This window comes from Ambystoma mexicanum, chromosome 5q, assembly GCF_040938575.1.
Source record: "Ambystoma mexicanum isolate Mex_15411 chromosome 5q, UKY_AmexF1_1, whole genome shotgun sequence".
Taxonomy (NCBI): Eukaryota; Metazoa; Chordata; class Amphibia; order Caudata; family Ambystomatidae; genus Ambystoma; species Ambystoma mexicanum.
In genome coordinates, this window is record NC_090933.1 from 1240007735 (window position 1) to 1240025953 (window position 18219).

General features: G+C 45.7%; 1 protein-coding gene across 2 annotated transcripts in view; it reads right to left on the bottom strand.

The window, feature by feature from the left end:
• Positions 1-18219, bottom strand: part of TOP1MT (DNA topoisomerase I mitochondrial) — a 1647637-nt gene that overhangs the window by 94326 nt on the left and 1535092 nt on the right. For both annotated transcript variants that reach the window (XM_069621749.1, XM_069621750.1), the window contains exon 12: positions 8563-8657. In XM_069621749.1, coding sequence (XP_069477850.1) covers positions 8563-8657 — 95 coding nt within the window. The remainder of the gene's footprint in view (positions 1-8562; positions 8658-18219) is intronic.

An 18219-nucleotide genomic window follows, 5' to 3' on the forward strand; every position in this document is an offset into this window, starting at 1 on the left:
TATCCAGAGATCAGCAGACGCCTATCTAGAATTATTTGGGTTTGAAAAGGAGGAGGATGAATGGAGGAGAGTGCAGGGCCTGGCCTCACATATGTTGCTTGCTGCCCGAGCGCTTCTAACAATAAAATGGAAATCCCCCATAGCCCCCTCCGAAAAAGAATGGGTCAAGGTGGTGATGAACATGTGCACTATGGAAAAAATAACTGCATCATTGCATGGCAAATCGACCCAATGCAATATCCTATGGACGAATTTCCTAGAGAAACACGCACCCGAGGTAGCGAACGGTGTAGGCACCACCCAAGAATTGTCTGAACTATATGCCCCACACAGTAGAGTAATGACACTCTCTCCAACCCTTGCAATACACGTTAGACGACTCAGAATGAGGCCAAAAGAAACTGAACAGATGTCGCAGGAGCGCCCCCCAATGTAGGAGATCCCAAACACGGCACGTTATCAAGTGAAGAACCGTAGACACATCCAAAATAGCATATATGCTCAGACTTGCACTATTTCAGGAGTCATAGATACAGCCCGGGGGGGCGGAGGGAGGGAAAACTGACGGAAGAATAACGAGAGAAGTAACTCGTGGTGCTTTGTCAAAATTAATTACTAGATTGAGCTGTGAATGTACGAAACTATTTCAAAGTATCAACAGGTGCAACAATACCAGGTTTCTTTGTCGTTCACTCTTTTTTTGTTTATTTCTCGGACAGTATTTTGACTTATGAATATGCATGTATGTACGCACATTGTTTGCTTACTCTCAGATGTGAGAGAATTGTTTCTTTTCTATGTAAAACCCAATAAAACTAATTTAAAAAAAAAAGATGTGGAATACGTCATAGATGTGGAGTACATTGGAGGACACAATCCATTCAACAATAGGCAAAAGTACGTGCGGCCAGCTGGTGGCACGTGCAAGTGCAGATATCAGGTGTCAAGTGCTGGTAGGGGGCTGTAGGGATACAGAAAACAGTCCACAAGTGCGGGGGATGCCAAGGAGGCAGTGCAGGGGGGCAACTGGTTAGGGAGGAGACCTGGGCCCGAGATCAGAGGGTAGCTAGGTGACCAGTGCAGTATCAGTTTCAGCCAGGAGTTCAGCAGGGAAGAGGAGGAGAGAAAGCAGAAGCAAATGGGAAGGTTTTGAGGTGCTTCCGGAACCAGAGATGTTTCACCTCAAGTTTCAGGGAGGCTGTTCCTGATGGAGGCCCCAGCCGAAGAAAGATTTACCACCAACTCTTTGCTAGGAGAAGCGACTGACTCTGGTAGTTGGAGACGGATGAGCGAAGAGCTCAAGAAGGAAGATATTTAGGAAGACAGAGTTGAAGGTATTGAGGCCCCAGAAGGCCTTGTGGACAATGTAGAGGGTTTTGAACTTAATCCTCGCAGCCACTGGGAGCCAGTGCAGAGATTTCAGTCCTGGAGCGATACGATCCCTGGGCTTGAGGCCAAGGACAAGCCTCGCAGTCCTGTTCTGGATGAGTTTCAGAGGGCGGAGAGTAGAAGCAGGCAGATTTAGAAAGCGACTGTTGCAGTAGTCCAGCCTAGAGAGAACCAGAGCTCTGGAGACCGTGAGCTTCTGGGGGAAGGAGAGGAAAAGAAGAATACCTCTGAGGAGGTGCAGCTGGTAGTGTCACTTCATAGAGACGTCGGAGATGTGAGGAGAGAAGTAGAGTGTGGAGTTGAAGATAACCCTGAGGTTTTTAGCCTCACAGTTGGGTGCAGGAAGAGGGTCAAGAGAGGCCGGCCAGAGAGTGAAAGGAGGGAGCAGGTGTGCCAATGAGGAGAATCTCTGTCTTACTGGCATTAAGGCAGAGATCATTGGCGACACACCACTCCTGGATAGCAGACAGACAGAGATGAGAGAAAAGAAGTGGCGGAAGGGAGCCTGAAAATGAGCTGAATGACATCCGCATAGCACTGAAAGTTGGGGCAGAGAGCGGCAATGCGGTGGGCAAGGAGTGCCAGGTATTGAACAGCCACAGAGAGAGGTTAGACCCTTGGGGAACACCACAGGTAGAGCTGGAGATAGAAGAGAGGAAGATGACCAGCTTTTCAAGGAGTTTGCCCAGGAAAGGAGTGATTGAGATTGAGTGATAGTTAGCCAGGCAAGAGGGGTGGGCTGGCGGTTTCTTAAGAAGGGGGTGCACAAGGGAGTGCTTCAGGGCGAAGGGAAGACTCCTGTGGTGAAGGAGTGGTTGGAGAAGTCAGCCAGAGCAAGAGCCAAGGTGGCAATGTAGTCCTTGATGGTTCTGGAGGAACAGGGGTGAACCTGTTTTGACGAGACTTTCATAGGTCGGACTTGTCTAGAAACCTTGTCTGGGGATAAAGGGGAAAGGCAGAGAAGGAGGGAGGAGAGGTGGCTGAAGAAGGGCCAGAGGAAGAGCAGGGAGTAGAGGGGACAGGGGGGAAGAGGAAGAGAGAGAGGACAGGATGTCCTGAGTTTTAGAGATGAAATTAGAAGCCAGGGCCGTGCATCCAGAATGCAGGAGGGTGCATCCACAAGAGGGCCAGTCACCAGCTAAGGACTGACAGACAAGAGACAAAGGCTCCGAGCATAACTATTATAGACACCCACAAATACAAGACTATGTTAGGAGTGGTGTGTATTGTACATTCCACTCCCGTACTGATAAAGGCTAGAGCACAATAGAGCCATATATAAAGGCTCAAATTCTGTCTGCAACGCGTGTTGACTACATTTTGATAAGAAAATAGACACACTGAAATGAGATAAAGGTGTATGCAAATTAGTACATGTATGTTGTTAGTCTCCTGCCCTAGTACATAGAAAGGACCTATGTATTAGATACGATTGTTTTTTGTTGTGTGGAAATGAATGGTTGCATATGATAGTATACATGTATTCTAGCGAGTGTGGGGATTTCACTATTGGAGATGTACGACTATAATTCGATTACGGTCAGCTGTTTGCTATTTTAGGTCTTGATCTTTGATTACTTGTATGTGCAGTACCATGTCCATATTCCCGCTATGGTCAGCCCCCCCCCCCCCGGTCCCTCCTCTTCACCAATTAGAGCACACCATGCTCTTGTACCACTAGGTACTTGTTGCAGTGACTTACTGCCTTTGGCGGCGTTTCTGTTCACAGCGCTAAATCAATTACAAACCCTTAAAGGCATAGAGAAAAACATAAGTGTCAAATTATAAACTGCTGCTATAAAGATAAATCATGGTACTGAAAAAGTTTTTTTTTTTTTTAAGATGCTATGAGGTACTTGTAAAGCGCAATACACACTATTTGCATGACTTCTTGGTGCAAAAATGTCTAAGTGGATAATATTATGACCCATGCAAAAAAACTCTAAGAGGTGAACTGGCCTACCAGCCATCACAACACCAGAGTTCTGTTTGTGCTTGTGGTGGTTGGACGCTGCAACTTTTAACAGCACATGGCTGTTAGTACACCTTTACAGCACAAACACCTTTATAGGTGATATAGAACGAACAGAAGTGGCTAGAGGTGCTACGTATTACTAGCTAACTTATCAATGGTCATTTAAAGACCTGTCAGAAATCCAGCCTGTGGCCATACTCAGGAAATTTACCAATTTACTTAGCTATTGCACAGGATGAGAAGTGAGTTGTTTCTTAACTGTAACTGCATTTCTCCAGCTTCGGTATCTTGCATAGTTTCACATGTGAATAGTCCCCGTCGTCAGGCTGGGAATCCCTGGCTACTTTAATTTAGTACTTTTCCTATAGAAAAACCTTTATCTCCTTGAATGTCCCATCAACGTTGTTGTGGGTGCTTTTAGTCCCTACCAATAGAAAGTGGAATATGTAGCACTGCCGCAACAGCTTAGCCTCAGATTTTAAGCATGATAGATTGAGGGTAACCCCCTGATAAGGATGTTTACCTGGAGGGGAATGCCGGAGGGCGCATGTGAATGTATGAAAGATACCAATGCTGGCGAAATGGAGTTACAGCCAAGAAACTACTCCCTTCTCCAGCATTAGATCTTTCATAGATTCACATGCTGCAAATAGATTTGATAGTAGTCTACATGACTGGAGGAGAAAAACCAGGCAAATAACTTGAAAAACCTGTGCGTCCTATACCCAAGCCAGAAGTATGCGTACATAACTAACAAGAACCCCGGAAGCTGCTGGGCCTACCTTACTGGAACAGCCGCTGAATGACTGCTCATCCCATTTGCATGTCTTCTGCGTGCTGTTTCTGCAGACAGTAGTGCCTAATGTGTGGGGCACCGCCCATGTTGCTGACTGGTAAATGTCTTTGATGGGCACTCCCGACCAGAGGGCTGCGGAAGCCGCTGTAGCCATGGAAGTGTGTGCCCTGGCTGTGATTTGCAGTGGCCTGTTGGCCTTTGCGTGACAGAAGGAAATGGAGGATATCCACCTTCCGATGCCCTGCTTTGCGACAGCTTTCCCCTTGGTTGAAGGCGCGAAAGCGATAAAGATCTGCCATTACGCTCTAAAGAATTTTGTCCAGTCCAGGTAGTATTTTCACACCCTTTTAACGTCCAGACTGTGTAATGTTGTTTCCGCTGGGGAGCTGGCGTTCTGGAAGAATATAGGTAACGTATTAGTTGCATTCTTGTGGAATTCAGATGGTACTTTTGGGATAAAGTGGGGATTGGTGGATAGGATTACTTTGTCTCTTGCAAATCGGAGGTATGGAGGGTCCACCACCAACGCCTGTAGTAACAAGACTCGCCTGGAGGTTGTAATAGTGATAAGGAACGCCATTTTCCAGGTTACAAACTTGATGTGCACCGAATAAAAGAGGTTCAAAGGGGCCTTTCATGAGGCCAGCTAGGACCAGATTTAGGCTCCATACCGATGGTATTTCTTTCTTTGGTGGAAAAGCGCGAACCAGTGCTTTTATAAAACGTTTAAGGAGTCTGTCGCTGTATAGGGGAGGTCGCCCTCTTCTTCTGGTGAACTTGGAGATTGCTGCCAGGTGTAATTTAATGGAGGAGATAGCAAGACCCTCCTTCACAAGCTTCAACAGGTAAGGAAGCACCTGTTGTGGCTGTATGGTCAGTGGTGGTAGGTTGGGTTGCTGTGAACACCAAGTGCAGAATCTTTTCCATTTTTGATTGTACGAGCTGTTAGTAGAAGGAGCCCTAGCTGCCACTAGTATGTGTTGGCATTCCTGCAGGATGTCTAGGAGGCCAAATTCAACATGATCAGTAGCCACACTGTCAGATTGAGGGAGTGTGGGTCGTGATGAAGTATTGCAGCGTTGTACCGTGACAGGAGATCGGTGTGGGTCCCCATATGTATTGGGCTGTACAGCGATAGCTGAAGGAGGTCAGAGAACCAGGTTTGTCTGGGCCAGTATGGTGCCATCAGGATTTTGCAAGGGTATCTGCGGATCATCTGGATTGTCTTCCTGATCAGCGGAAGTGGAGAGAACGCATACGCGAAGATGTCTGTCTGTGGGAATGAGAATGCATCCCCCTGCAAGCTCAGGTGTGGTAACCTGCTTGCAAATTCTTTGCATTTCTTGTTGGACATTGTGGCAAAGAGGTCCAGAGGAGGCTGGCCCCACGCTGCAAAGAGCTTGTTTATTTGGATGCTGTGAAGGTGCTGGTCGTGGGACTATGTAGAGTCCCTGCTGAGGGTGTCTGCTTGTTGGTTGTGTATCCCCGTTAGGTGGAATGCTTGTAGATAGATGTTGCGAATTGTCCAGTGACAAGTGGTTTGGGCTTCCAGAGACAAGTTGTTTGATCTCATTCCTCCCTGCTTGTGCAGGTAAAACATTGTGGGGATATTGTCTGCGAGGCTCTGCACTACTGAGTTTTGGATCAGTGGAAGAAAGGATTTTAGGGCCCAAAGGACTGCTTGCAGCTCCAGGATATTTAAGTGTAGGGTCGATTACTCGCAAGTACTCAGGCCTTTCATCTGGTGTCTGCCTAGGTGGGCTCCCCAACCAACCAACCAAGGAGGCATCGGTCATGATCACGAGTTGGTGAGTCGGTTCTACCAGTGGCATTCCTTTGTAGATGCTAGCCCCATACACCATTTCAGTGACCTTGAGAGCGCAGGAGTGATGGTTATCTTGTCTCCACAAAAAAACTTTATTTGCGACCACCTGGTAGCTAGGAACCGCTGCACCGGTCGCATGTGTAGTCTGCAATTGGGTATTAGTGGAATGCAGGACGACAAAGTTCTTAGTAGAGCCATGTATCAGCGCAATGTGATTTGTTTGGGGTGAATGAGTGTGCCAGGGTTATTAAACTGTGTCAGTGAAGTTGCGGTTTCTTGATGTGGTGGGCCTCTGACCAACCAGTCGGCTAGGCATGGGTAGACGTGGTGGCCCCGTTTACTGAGGCAAGCTGCCAGTGGAGCTACGCATTTGGTGAAAGTCCTGGGGGATGATTTGAGGCCAAACCGAAGGACTCTTTACTGGTAATGACTTTCCCAGACTTTGAATCAGAGATATTGTCGGTGCCTCTGATGTATTGGGAGATGAAAGTAAGCGTCTTAAGTCGCTTGATGTTCGCGAGGCAATACGGCCTTTATGATGTCTTGTATTGTGACCATCTTGAACTTTTGTTTCTTGATATTTTTTTTTTTTTTTTGATCGAACACCATTTCCCGTCTGGCTTTTTTACTGCGAAGTAACTTGAGTATACTCCTTTTCCACCGGCGGAGCGAGGAGGGACTCTTTCTATTGCCCTTTTTTCTAACATTTGACACACCGCTTGCTTAAGAATTCGACTGTGTGGATGTGACACCGTTACGGGAGGTAAGGGTTTCTGTTTGCGTTTCAATTCCAACAGATAGCCGTGTTGGATGGCATCTAGCACCATCTGTTTTTTATAATTGATCGCCATCTGTCGAAATGAAGAGCCACATTTCCTCCCACTGGTGCGTCTTTGGGGCAGTCATTGCTGGGCTTTGTTCTGCCTACTTCTCTGCGAGGTGGCCGAGCCGCTTTTGCCTTGTGATTGGAGGTAGTCCCTGCTGCATTGGTAAGACTGGCAGTTCCTTCTATATCCCTGGGAGTAGTAGCCAGATCTTGCGTAGCCCTGGAGTCTCTTGTGGAAGAAAACCTGGTTTGACCGGAGGCTCCCCCGAAGGGACGAAAAGACCTTCTGCCTTGCAAGGCAGTCAATGATCGAGCAGGATCAGAGTCTGCCTTCATTGCCTTGATAGCCTTGTCGATTTTGTCGCCAAAAAACGTTTTCTTCCTCGAATGGCATGTCAACGACCTGATGTTGCACCTCCTGCCTAAAGTCAGTGCAGCGAAGCACCCTTGCCTTCTCAGGACGACCCCATTACCAATCTGCTTGAATCAGGCAAATGCTGTTCAGGCAAATGCTCAAAGATGGGAGCCAACCGGTGCCACGTTTCGCAATAGCGGGCCACTATTGCCATTGTGTTGGCCACTTTAACTGTTGCCCCGATGGTTAGTACTTTCTTGCGAAAACATCGATTTTTCTGCCTTCGTTCTCTGGGGGTGTAGGGCATTTGTGTTGTGAATGTGCTTAGTGACTTGCCATAGCTGACACTGACTCTGGAGAGGGTTAAGAGGTTAGACATTTTGGGGTCATGTCCGGTGCTTTGAATTTCTTGTCTAGTCATCTTTGTACTGCAGGTTCGGTGAAATGGTGTTTCAGGGTTCGCAATCCCTCTTGGTAAAAGTGATCTAGAAAAGGTATTGTAAATACAGCTTTTTGGCACTTACCCGCATGATCAAAAAGAAAAACAGTCTTTCTTTTCCTCTGCTGGGGTCAGCCCAAATTCTTGGCATGGAAAGCACCAATGTCTTACGGTGGAGATGGTTGTGCTGGACTACCTTGTGTTTTCTGGTCTGGGTCATCTGTATCCCACGTATCATCTTGGTGAGGAGAGTTTAAAGTGGTGGAAGAGCTTGTGTCCCTTAGATCCGTGCCCTGGTCTGTAAGGATTTTTTAGGCGCCAACAGTCTCCATGTTTGTTGCCGACACTGCCGAAGAATCGTCGGTTGCTCCGGATTGACTGTTGTAGAAATATATATTTTTTTAATATAAAGATGATTTCTCAGTGACAAGAAGAACTCTATGAATCCCACCACCAAGTTGAAATCTGTTGGCAAGCTGCTGGGCCAGAGCTACATACTCAATGTCTTATTGGTAGGGACCAAAAGCACCCACAGCGATGTTGAAGGGACACTCAAGGTTTCAAAGGTTTTTGCATAGGAAAAGTACTAAATTAAGTAACCACGGATTCTCAGCCGGACGACGATGAATATTCACAGCATGTAAATCTATGAAAGATCCAATGCTGGAGAAGAGGCAGTTATAGATCAGCAGATGAATCTGTATTCAATGTAAAATTGTAACAAGGGGCGGGGGGCTGTGTTTGTCAATAGACTTACATTCTGTGACCAACAATGGTAAAACAAAAAGTCCCACTAAGAATGCAGGATTTTTAAATGCACCCAACATAAAGTAAATGTTTGTGAAATGGGCTCTTTTAGACTACTCACATTTTGGTCTTAATCCGCATGTCACATTACTGAACATGTTTCTATTCACAGGATTCAGAAGTGATGCAAATAAAAGTGGTTCTGCTTACCTTTTTGATTTTTCATCATTTCTATCCTTCAGATCAGCTTTTGCCCTTTTCAACTCTTTCTTGGCCTCTGACAACAAATCCTTCTTTGCATCGATCTAAAAAAGTAAAGAAATGTTATTAAAATGATTCCTATTCTTTGTTTATTGTGACCTATGAAATTATTTGCAGGAATGGAACTGGTTATGCCTGTTCTCAATCATGGGCATCTTCCTTGAATTCATAAACACTGAATGACTCTGCAGAAACACTAACACAGAGAACACTAATACAAACACAAACTAAACAAATATTGCCAATTTGACATGTCAGTTGCTTTTTTTATTGTATTTATGTTAAAAATTAGAGCTTTTACACACCAATACATCTTCAGTTCATAGAATAACAAAAAATATATCAATTTTAAAATAATACATTCATCCATCACATTAATTTCAATAGTCAATTTAAGCAATTGTCAATTCACATTACAATATAATGCATCACTTCTACACAAGAAAATAAATCAAAATCCATTCTGTTCCTGAGACCTACAAAACGCCACGTAAACAGAACACTATTCCGTTATTATCCAATGCTTCATAAACCTCATCATAACATTTACAAATGCATTTTGAATACTTTCTAGTAAAACCCAACTCATCCATCATTCTAATCACCTCCACGGTCAGAAAGACTTCAATGCCCGCACGTAGCCTGTCCCAAATTAGTTGTGCCAGATCTTCATTACTTAATGTAAATAATCTACTCAGGAAATGTGTTCTCACATCCTTTAGCACTATGCATTCCACCATTAAATATTTTAAACTCTTGATATTTTTTAATAGCAACAAGAGTCTGTATTTACACCCATTCTTCTGTTGGCTAGGATTTCCCCTGTGGGCCAAAGATTCAAACAAGATCGCAAGAATTGGCTCCGTATTCTAGGGCATGGGTACTGCTTCAAATAAATTGGCAGCACTCCCAAAGGCTTCTCAATCCTTGTGAACGTGATATGAATTTTGTAATTCCTAACCGTTGTAATTGTCTTGATACAATCCATCTCCTTCAATTGTTTAATTGCACCTGGATTTTCATGCATCTCTCCCCAATCCTTGCTACATCCATCAAGAATTACATCAGCTCTTTGGATTGCTGTAAGGAATGGTGAATTATGTGTCCCCAATTCCTTTGCTAGATTTTCAAAGAGTGTATTAGGGGTAGGATAGAGAATCTTTGACAATAGATTTATTACTTTCCATTGGACACAATATTCCAGTGATAACAAACCAAATTCATAGCGGATTGAAGGCATTGGTGTCCCCAGTGGCAGATTCAATACCTTTTTCCATATATAGCCCTCTATTCTTACCCATGGGATAGTTAGACTTACCGGATTCAATTCCACCCCGTATATTATTTTAGGCACTACTTTCCACACATATGTGAGCAGGGCTTTATTGTGAACTTACAGCATCTGCCCAGTATTTTCTTCAATTGGTAAAACATTTGACCACTTTTGTACAATATTCGATTTACACTATCTTCACGTGATGTTTTATCCGTAACGTGGAATCCTAAAAAAGTTATTTCTTTTTTGGGTAGGATCTTAATACTGTCCCACTTGCCAGGTATATCTTTCTCTAGTTGCCTTGACGTGATATAGCTGAATAACCTGGCACTTTTTCTGGTTAATCACCAGTCCATTGATTTTGGCATATTCACTAGTTTTTGTGAGCAGACGTTGTATCCCTACCGGGGTGTGATCTATAAGAGCAAGGACGTCTGCATATGCCAACCAATTTATTTGTTCACCTCCCAGTGCAGGCGATACAAAGCCAACTCCCTTCAATGCTCTCTGAAAATCTGCCAGAAAAAGATTAAATAAACATGGTGCAAATAAACAACTCTGCCTTAGACCTCTATGAGTCCCAATTGGTGAGGTTAGAGCTCCCTCTAAGTTTAGCCTTATTCTGAATCATGTTTCTTGGTGGATATGCTCCAATATTGCCAGTAGGATGGAGGAATACCCCAAACCTTAGGTTTCCTCCATAGATGTTCCCCTTCAACCAAATCAAAGTCTTTAGAGAAGTCTATGAGGACCACAAAGACCCTAGCCTGACATCCACCTCGATACCTAGCAATTTTATCCTTTAGGACCAATATGACTAAACCATTGAGAGTTGTCTCCATTCCTTTTGGAAGCCAGTTTGGGCTTTTGATAGGATACCATTCTCCTCACCCACTCATTTAGTTGCTCGAGTACTATTGCTGCAAATATTTTACTGGTCCACATGCAGCTGACGTAGATGCCTTTATAATTAACCTTTCTATATTCGATGGGTCAAAACCTAACAGCCACAGTATTCTACTATTAGCCTCTTATCTAACTACCACCAACCCCTCGCCATTTATGATATTCCAGTGTGCAATCCAATCGTTCTCAGACACCCGTCGACTGAGTCCACACTGGAGGTGATCAATGTAATTTATCAGGATCCAGAATTGTCTGGTGTCATTTTTAATGAGTACTGCGCATCATCTCCCCAGTTTTATTATTCAATGCTTTTCTATGGCTCCTTACCCAAAGTTTGCAGGCTAATTGGACTTCTTTTTTCTTTGATTGATAGTTGCCTGTATCATACTCGTTTAATTTAAGCTGTCAAGTCATAATTCAATTTGTTCTTGTTTAACCAGACTTCTTTATCAAAGGCATATCTATGCCAAGTAGTTGGTATGTGTAATATATTGGGTATTTCTTGAGACAGGAGAATGTCATTAAATTTCTCCACTGAACAGTCATCCATGAAGGCCCCCTCAGTCACCCGTTCCACATGATTTTGTGATTCAATGGAATTCCCTTATATCTATATTTCCAAGTCATTTCCTGCTGTATTAACAGTCAGATCTAAAGGTGCTTGGGTTACAGAACATTTCACCCTCATTGCTAGATGAGTTATTAACATATTGTGATCACTCAGAGCAGTCTTTTTCACCGAGAAATGGTCACACAGATCTAGCAATGGTCTCGATAAAATTACATAGTCAATTGTAGAACAAGCTTTTCCTCGTTTCCACGTTGAGGTCATTTTTTTTGTTAACACCCATTGTTTTATTCAAAATGTGGAGATTCCAGGTATTACAAAGATTATCCCACTTCTGTCCGTTCACTTGATCTCTTTGTTTAGGTCGCAAATCATAGTTGTCACATTCCCGGTTAAGATCTCCCACAATCAAAATCAATGAATCAACCTCTGTCTGCCACTCACCAACCAATTGAAAGATATGATTAACATAACTATCCAGAGTTTCCAATTGATTATTCCAATAGAGGTTTATTACCAATAACCTTTTTTCCCTTAATATCATTGGAGATGCATGCAGATGCTATTTTTGAATTTCTTGTAGCCAACAGCAATCAGCCCATTGCTCTACCCTCCATTAGAATTCGGATGCCAACATTTTAGCAAAATGCCTGCCAGAGGATGGAAAGTACCCTGCCGCAGCTGGTCCATAAAGACCAGACAGGCTTTATAAAAGGACATCACTCTGGGGACAACGTTCGTAGGCGGCTGCACATAATAGCAGGAGAGAGAGAGATCTCCCCACAACGTCATTTTAGCTGTGGACGCGGAAAAGGCGTTCGATAAGGTACAATGGGAATTTATGTTCAGAGCTCTCCCTAGATACGCCACCCCGCCCGCTTAATATAGCTAATAAAGCTCCTCTACACAGGCCCCACTGCCTCTGTGGTCAAACACTGAGTGGCCTCTGCGGAATTCGCACTACAATCAAGTACACGTCAGGGCTGCCCATTGTCGCCGCTACTATATGCCCTAACCATTGAGTCCATGGCAATAAACATGCACACTGACCCAACATGGACGGGTATACACCAGGGGTAGGAAGAACACAGTCTCATTATACGCCGACGATCTATTAATTTATATTAGCAACAGCCCAAAACAAAAACCTTTCCCTACATTAGATCCCTACTACAAGATATAGGCCCAATGGTGGGTTATTGAATAAATTGGAGCAAATCTGAAGTAATGCCCCCCCTCCACCCCTGGCGACACATCCCATGGGACCCAGGGGGCATAGCACCGTTTATGCTCTAATCACACTCCCTAAAATACCTAGGAACGCGTATAAGCACCTCAATCGCGGAACACCGAGATCTCAATTATCCCCAGATACTCAGCAATAACTGAAAGGACCTTGAGAGATGGGACACACTGACCCTCTCCCTGACAGGGAGGATCAATGCCTTAAAAATGAATTCCTTAACTAAACTCATCTACATTACAATGACGCTACCAGTCAGTCCGACGCCCCACATGCTGAAATAATTAGACATAGCCATTAAAGGAATGGTTCGCCCAAAAAATGTTATTGCACAAAAAGATGGGCAATAATAAAAAAAAAAATAGATTGCCACTTTATTTTTAAGTCCCTATGTAAAACTTTGAGCAAATAACCTCAAAATTTACAAAAGGAAGCACATGGGGGCATCCATTTTGTGAAATCGATGCCCGCCTGCGCTTGCTTTTGCGGCACTAATGAAGGAAAAGCCAGCCAGCTGTAGTAAACAAAAGCTACCACTGGGTGGCTTTTCCTTCATTGGTGCCGGGACCCGGAGGACGCAGACCGGAGACTACAGGCAGAAAAGCTGCAGCTGCATCTCGGTAAGTGCTATTTATTTTTAAAACAATAAGCCCTAGCTGGAGGAGCCTGGAAAACTTAGAAATAAAACTGCAGCTTTAGAAATGTTGTATTTATGTTTGTGGTAGCTTTTGAAGCTACCGCAAACAAATACAATTTTTTTTTTTAAAGATTTTATTAAATTTTACAAACAACCAAACAAACCGTGCATGTTCCAATAGTTTCATTACACTTTAACTTCTAACCACTACTCCCCCTAACCCACCCACCTTTACGAGTCTATTGCATTAAACCTTCAGTTTCCACATCCTGTGGTTCGGTCCCCTCCTCTACAGGCTCATCCGGGTCAGCTAATGACCCAAACAGTTCGGCTATCAGTGATTTCCAGGCCAACAGGGACTCCTTCTCCTCCTCCCCCCCCGTGCCACTCGCTTCTTGCCATGCCATGGTTTCGGCTTCTGCCCATTTTTGCAAGTCTTTCCACCACACCTCTATCTTTGGCACATGGCATAACTTCCATCCCATGGCAATCCTCCTTTTTGCAGGCACATAAGCCAGATCCCTCAGCTTACTTACATGCCTGAGCTTGTGTGGTCTGGGGAACCCCCCCCAGCAAACAGGCCCACACTGTATCCACTACTAACTTGACCCCTTTTTCTTCCAGTTTCTCTTTCACTCCCCTCCAGAATCGCTCTATGATCGGGCATGACCAAAACATATGCACCATGCCCGCGTTCTCCTCATCACACTTGGGGCATGCTTGCCGCCCTGCATTTTCAAACCTCGATATCCTCCAAGGCGTCATATAGGCCCTGTGCGTTATGTACAGCTGAATCTGTTTCAGCCTCGCGTTTCTAGACACCCTCTTAGGATACCCCTGTGCTCATTCCCACATCCCGTCTCCCATTGGGGCCCCGACCTCCATTTACCAGTCGAGTCTCAACTGCGAGACCTCCTTCCCCACTTTTGACATCAACATTTCATACAGTCTGGAAATCTCGTGACCCCCCTCAGCTATGTCATATATCACGTCTATGGTGGCGTCTAATTCTTCCTCCAACACAGTTTCAGGCCATGTTCTCTTAATCCTCTGTACCACTCTATGATACGTAATGTACTGCCCTCGTGCAACCCAGTTTCTTCCCGCAGCCCCTCAAAAGTAATACTTGAGCCCTCCTGCCAAATATCACATTGTTGCCACCCCAGCCGGTTCCCAGTGGCTCCTGAGTATCATTCGTAGCTCAGCGTCTGCCCCCATCAATACAACCAATGGTATCTGGGTGAGCATGGGGAAGGGTCCTCCATCATTTGGCATGCCCTGCGCCACACCTTCGACCCCTGTAGCATCATTTTTGGGCGCCCCACCATTTCCACCCTGGGTACCCACATCATCTCTTTCAAATAAAAAGGTGCACAATCACGCCCAAACAGCCTAAGTTCAGAGGTCTTTTCATCAGAGAGCCATTTGGCACCATACTGCTGCTGGCTTGCCACATAGTACGCCTCACAGTTGGGCAGCTTTATTCCTCCTTTGTCATGGAAGTTCTGAAGCTTCCATAACGCCACTCTGTTTCGCGTGCCATGCCACAAAAAGTCCCTACACATGCTATTCAATTTGGTGAAGAACTTCTTAGGAATCGGGTACGGTATGTTCCCGAAGTAGTGTAGGAGCCTCGGCAGGACCACCATCTTTAGCATTGCTCCCCGCCCCATCATCGCCAAAGGCAGCTTTGCCCAAAACTGCATGCACTTCTCGATTTTCTTGATGGCTACTTCAGTATTGCACCTATGCTCTTCCTCCACGGTGTGATATATGTCTATCCCCAGGTACCGAAATGTTCTAACCGCCCACGGTACCTGCAATACAGGTAACCGCTCCGCTGGAATCCCCATGTACCCCCCTTAATGGGAACAAGCTAGACTTCTGGGGGTTCACCACTATGCCGGACAGCTCAGCGTATCTCCCGAGCACTTCCAGAATGTACTGGAGGTTTTCTTCTGGGAATCGCACGTACAGCAGCATGTCATCTGCATATAGGGAGATCAAATGCCGCTCCCCTTTCACCTCGATGCCTATGGTGTCATATTGCTGCCTCAGATATATTGCTAGAGTTTCCAGGGCCAGTATGTAGAGCATAGGAGACCAAGGGCATCCCCGTCTAGTACCCTTGCTGAGCTGCCACCTCTCTGATATCACAGATCCTGTCTTAACTCTAGCCAGCGGTTCGCTATATAAAGTTTTCGCCCACCTTACATATCCAGGCCCTAACCCGTAGTGCTTCAGGGCCGCCAGCAGCCATGGCCATTTAACTTGATCGCATCCAAGGACACGATTGCCATCTCCTCATCACTTTCTCTGCCAAACTCAATGATTCTTTGGAGTCGCCTATGATTATTGGTAATGTTTCTATGGGGGACGTAGCCCGTTTGATCCTGGTGTATTAATTTGCTAATAACCCTCTTCAGTCTATTTGCTAGGACAGCAGTTAATATCTTGCCGTCTTGATTCAGCATTGACAAGGGTCTAAAGGAACCACAGCTGTGCCCAGGTTTATTAGGTTTGGGGAGAGGCATTATGGCAGCCTCTCAGTGACTCCGGTAAGCGTTCCATCTTGAACGCTTCGTTTATCATCTCTAGCAGCGGGGGGAGGACCTCTTCTATGTATACTTTGTAAAATTCAATTGGGAGCCCATCTGTCCCTGGGGTTTTACTAGTAGGCAGCTGCCTCACCACCTCCCCCAATTATTCCAAGGTGATCGGGGTGTCTAGTTCCTCTCTCTCCTCCTCGCTTATCTTGGGCAACCCCATATCCTCAAGTGTTTCTTCCATCATAGCGCGGCTACTTTCCCCATCATCTCCATATAATACTTCATAATAATCCACGAAGGCTTGATTAACTTCCTCCTGGGTGTCCTCTACGCTACCGTCTTCTCTCTCTATAGTTCTGAATGTGACTCTGGGGGTCTCACTCTTATATAACCACGCCAAAAGTCTCCCCGGTTTATCCCCTTCCGCATGCTGTCTCTATGTATTTTTTATAATTAAGGTTACACAATCTCTCCCAATATTCCGGACATTTTTGCTGTAGCCCAAGTATCAATTCTAGCGTCTCCGCCCTTTAAGGCTTCTTCTAATTTTTCCTCCATCTCCTGCAGTTCAGCCAAAACCCCACCTTGTAGGCCTTTGGATTTCCCTATGGCCACACCCCTCATGACAACTTTGAAGGTCTCCCATAGTGTCCCCGCAGATTCCACGCTCCCAGTATCAGTTTCAAAATAATTTACGATCTCCTCCCTCAAGTCCTCTCTAAAAAAGGGGTCCTGCAACGCCTCCGTTCGTAGGCGCCATGTCGGGATCCTCGCTCTCGGGGGACAGTATTGCCATGCGAGAATCAGGGGCGAGTGGTCCGAGAGGACCCTGGCCTTATACTCCAATCTCTGCTACCGTTTCAGGTGATGCGAAGACATAATCCAGCCTCATTGATAACTGCTGTGGGGCAGAATAATGTGAATATTGCCTTTCCTGGGGGTGCCTCACTCTCCATGCATCTTCTAACCCAAAGTCATCCAGCAATGTCTGTAAACCCTAGCTGCAGGGGCCGGTCTATCCAACTTCCCATAAGATCTGCCCACCCTCGGGTTCAATACGCAGTTGAAGTCCCCTCCCCAGATCACTGCGCTTCCTACACATGCGCTCAGGTTCGCACTCAATGTCCTAATGTACGCCGCTGTGTTCTGGTTCGGGGCATACGTGTTAACAATGCTCATCTCCCTGTACTCCACCAGTCCCCTCTGCATAACCATCCTCCCGTCTGTCTCGGCCACCACTTGCAATCGCTGAAAAGGGACATGTGGGGCCACCCATATAAGCACCACTCTTGCATAGGCAGAGTACGATGAGCCAACCAGCACCCCTTTCCACTTCCCTGCGATCGTGTCCATCCTCTCTCGTGTAAGGTGGGTTTCCTGCAGCAATGCAATATCTATTTTCTGCCTGCGCAGGTACAACATAACTTTGTTCCTTTTTAAGTAGCTATTGAGCCCCCGCACATTCCATGTGAGTATCTTAAGGTCCCCCATGGCCTGTTACAGTTCCATTCCCTCTCCCACAGGTGCAGTTTGACTTTGAATTCCAATCCAATCTGTATAGGCTCGCATCCCATTCTAAATTCCCTTTAACCAAAAACACACCAAACTTCCCGCTCCCCCTCCCTCCCGCCTCCCGTCCCTTCCCCAACATCGCCCCCCACCCCCCAACTGTTGCCCAACTCCATCCCTGGATCTCAGGCTCCCCCGCATCTAGCTCTTTCTGGCTCTCGCCTGTACTCAAAGCTCCGCAGGGTGAGGCCGCCCTAGTGGCCAACCTACTACTACAGCTATAATTCCGGGGGTAGGGTGCTTTCGCCCTGCCGCTCTTATGGCACATCGGATTGACTACACATTGCTATACAATTTAAATATATGCACACGCCACTATATTCAAGTCCTTCAAGTCCATTGCAATCAGCTGTATTTTATCAAAATATCAGCCTCCTACAGCCGCGCCCATTGTTCTTAGCCTTCGTCTAGGCACCCCTGGGATGCTCACACGCCGCCTTAACAGTATGCATACCATATCCCAGTCACTTATCGCGTCCATCTTGGGTCTCTTCCGTGTCTTGTTCCAGGCAGTCCTGCAGATCCAGCCACGTCGTTGCTTCTTCCGGAGTGTCAAAAAAAATACATTTTGCTCTTGTGCACCACCTTCAATTTCGCAGGGTACAGAAGCATATATTTTATCCCAGCCGCACGCAACCTCCTTTTGATGGTCACATAGCTGTACCGTTCCCTCTGGACCAACATAGTATAATCCGGATACGCTGGGATGGTGCTCGAGGCCCTTTCGATTGTTCCACCTTTTCGGAAGTACTCCAGTATTTTCTCGCAGTCTTTGTAGTTCAATATTTTGGCGATTATCGCCTGTGGAGGGGCCCGTGGTCTCGGCTTCCTCATAAGGGCTGTGTGTGCACGCTCCAC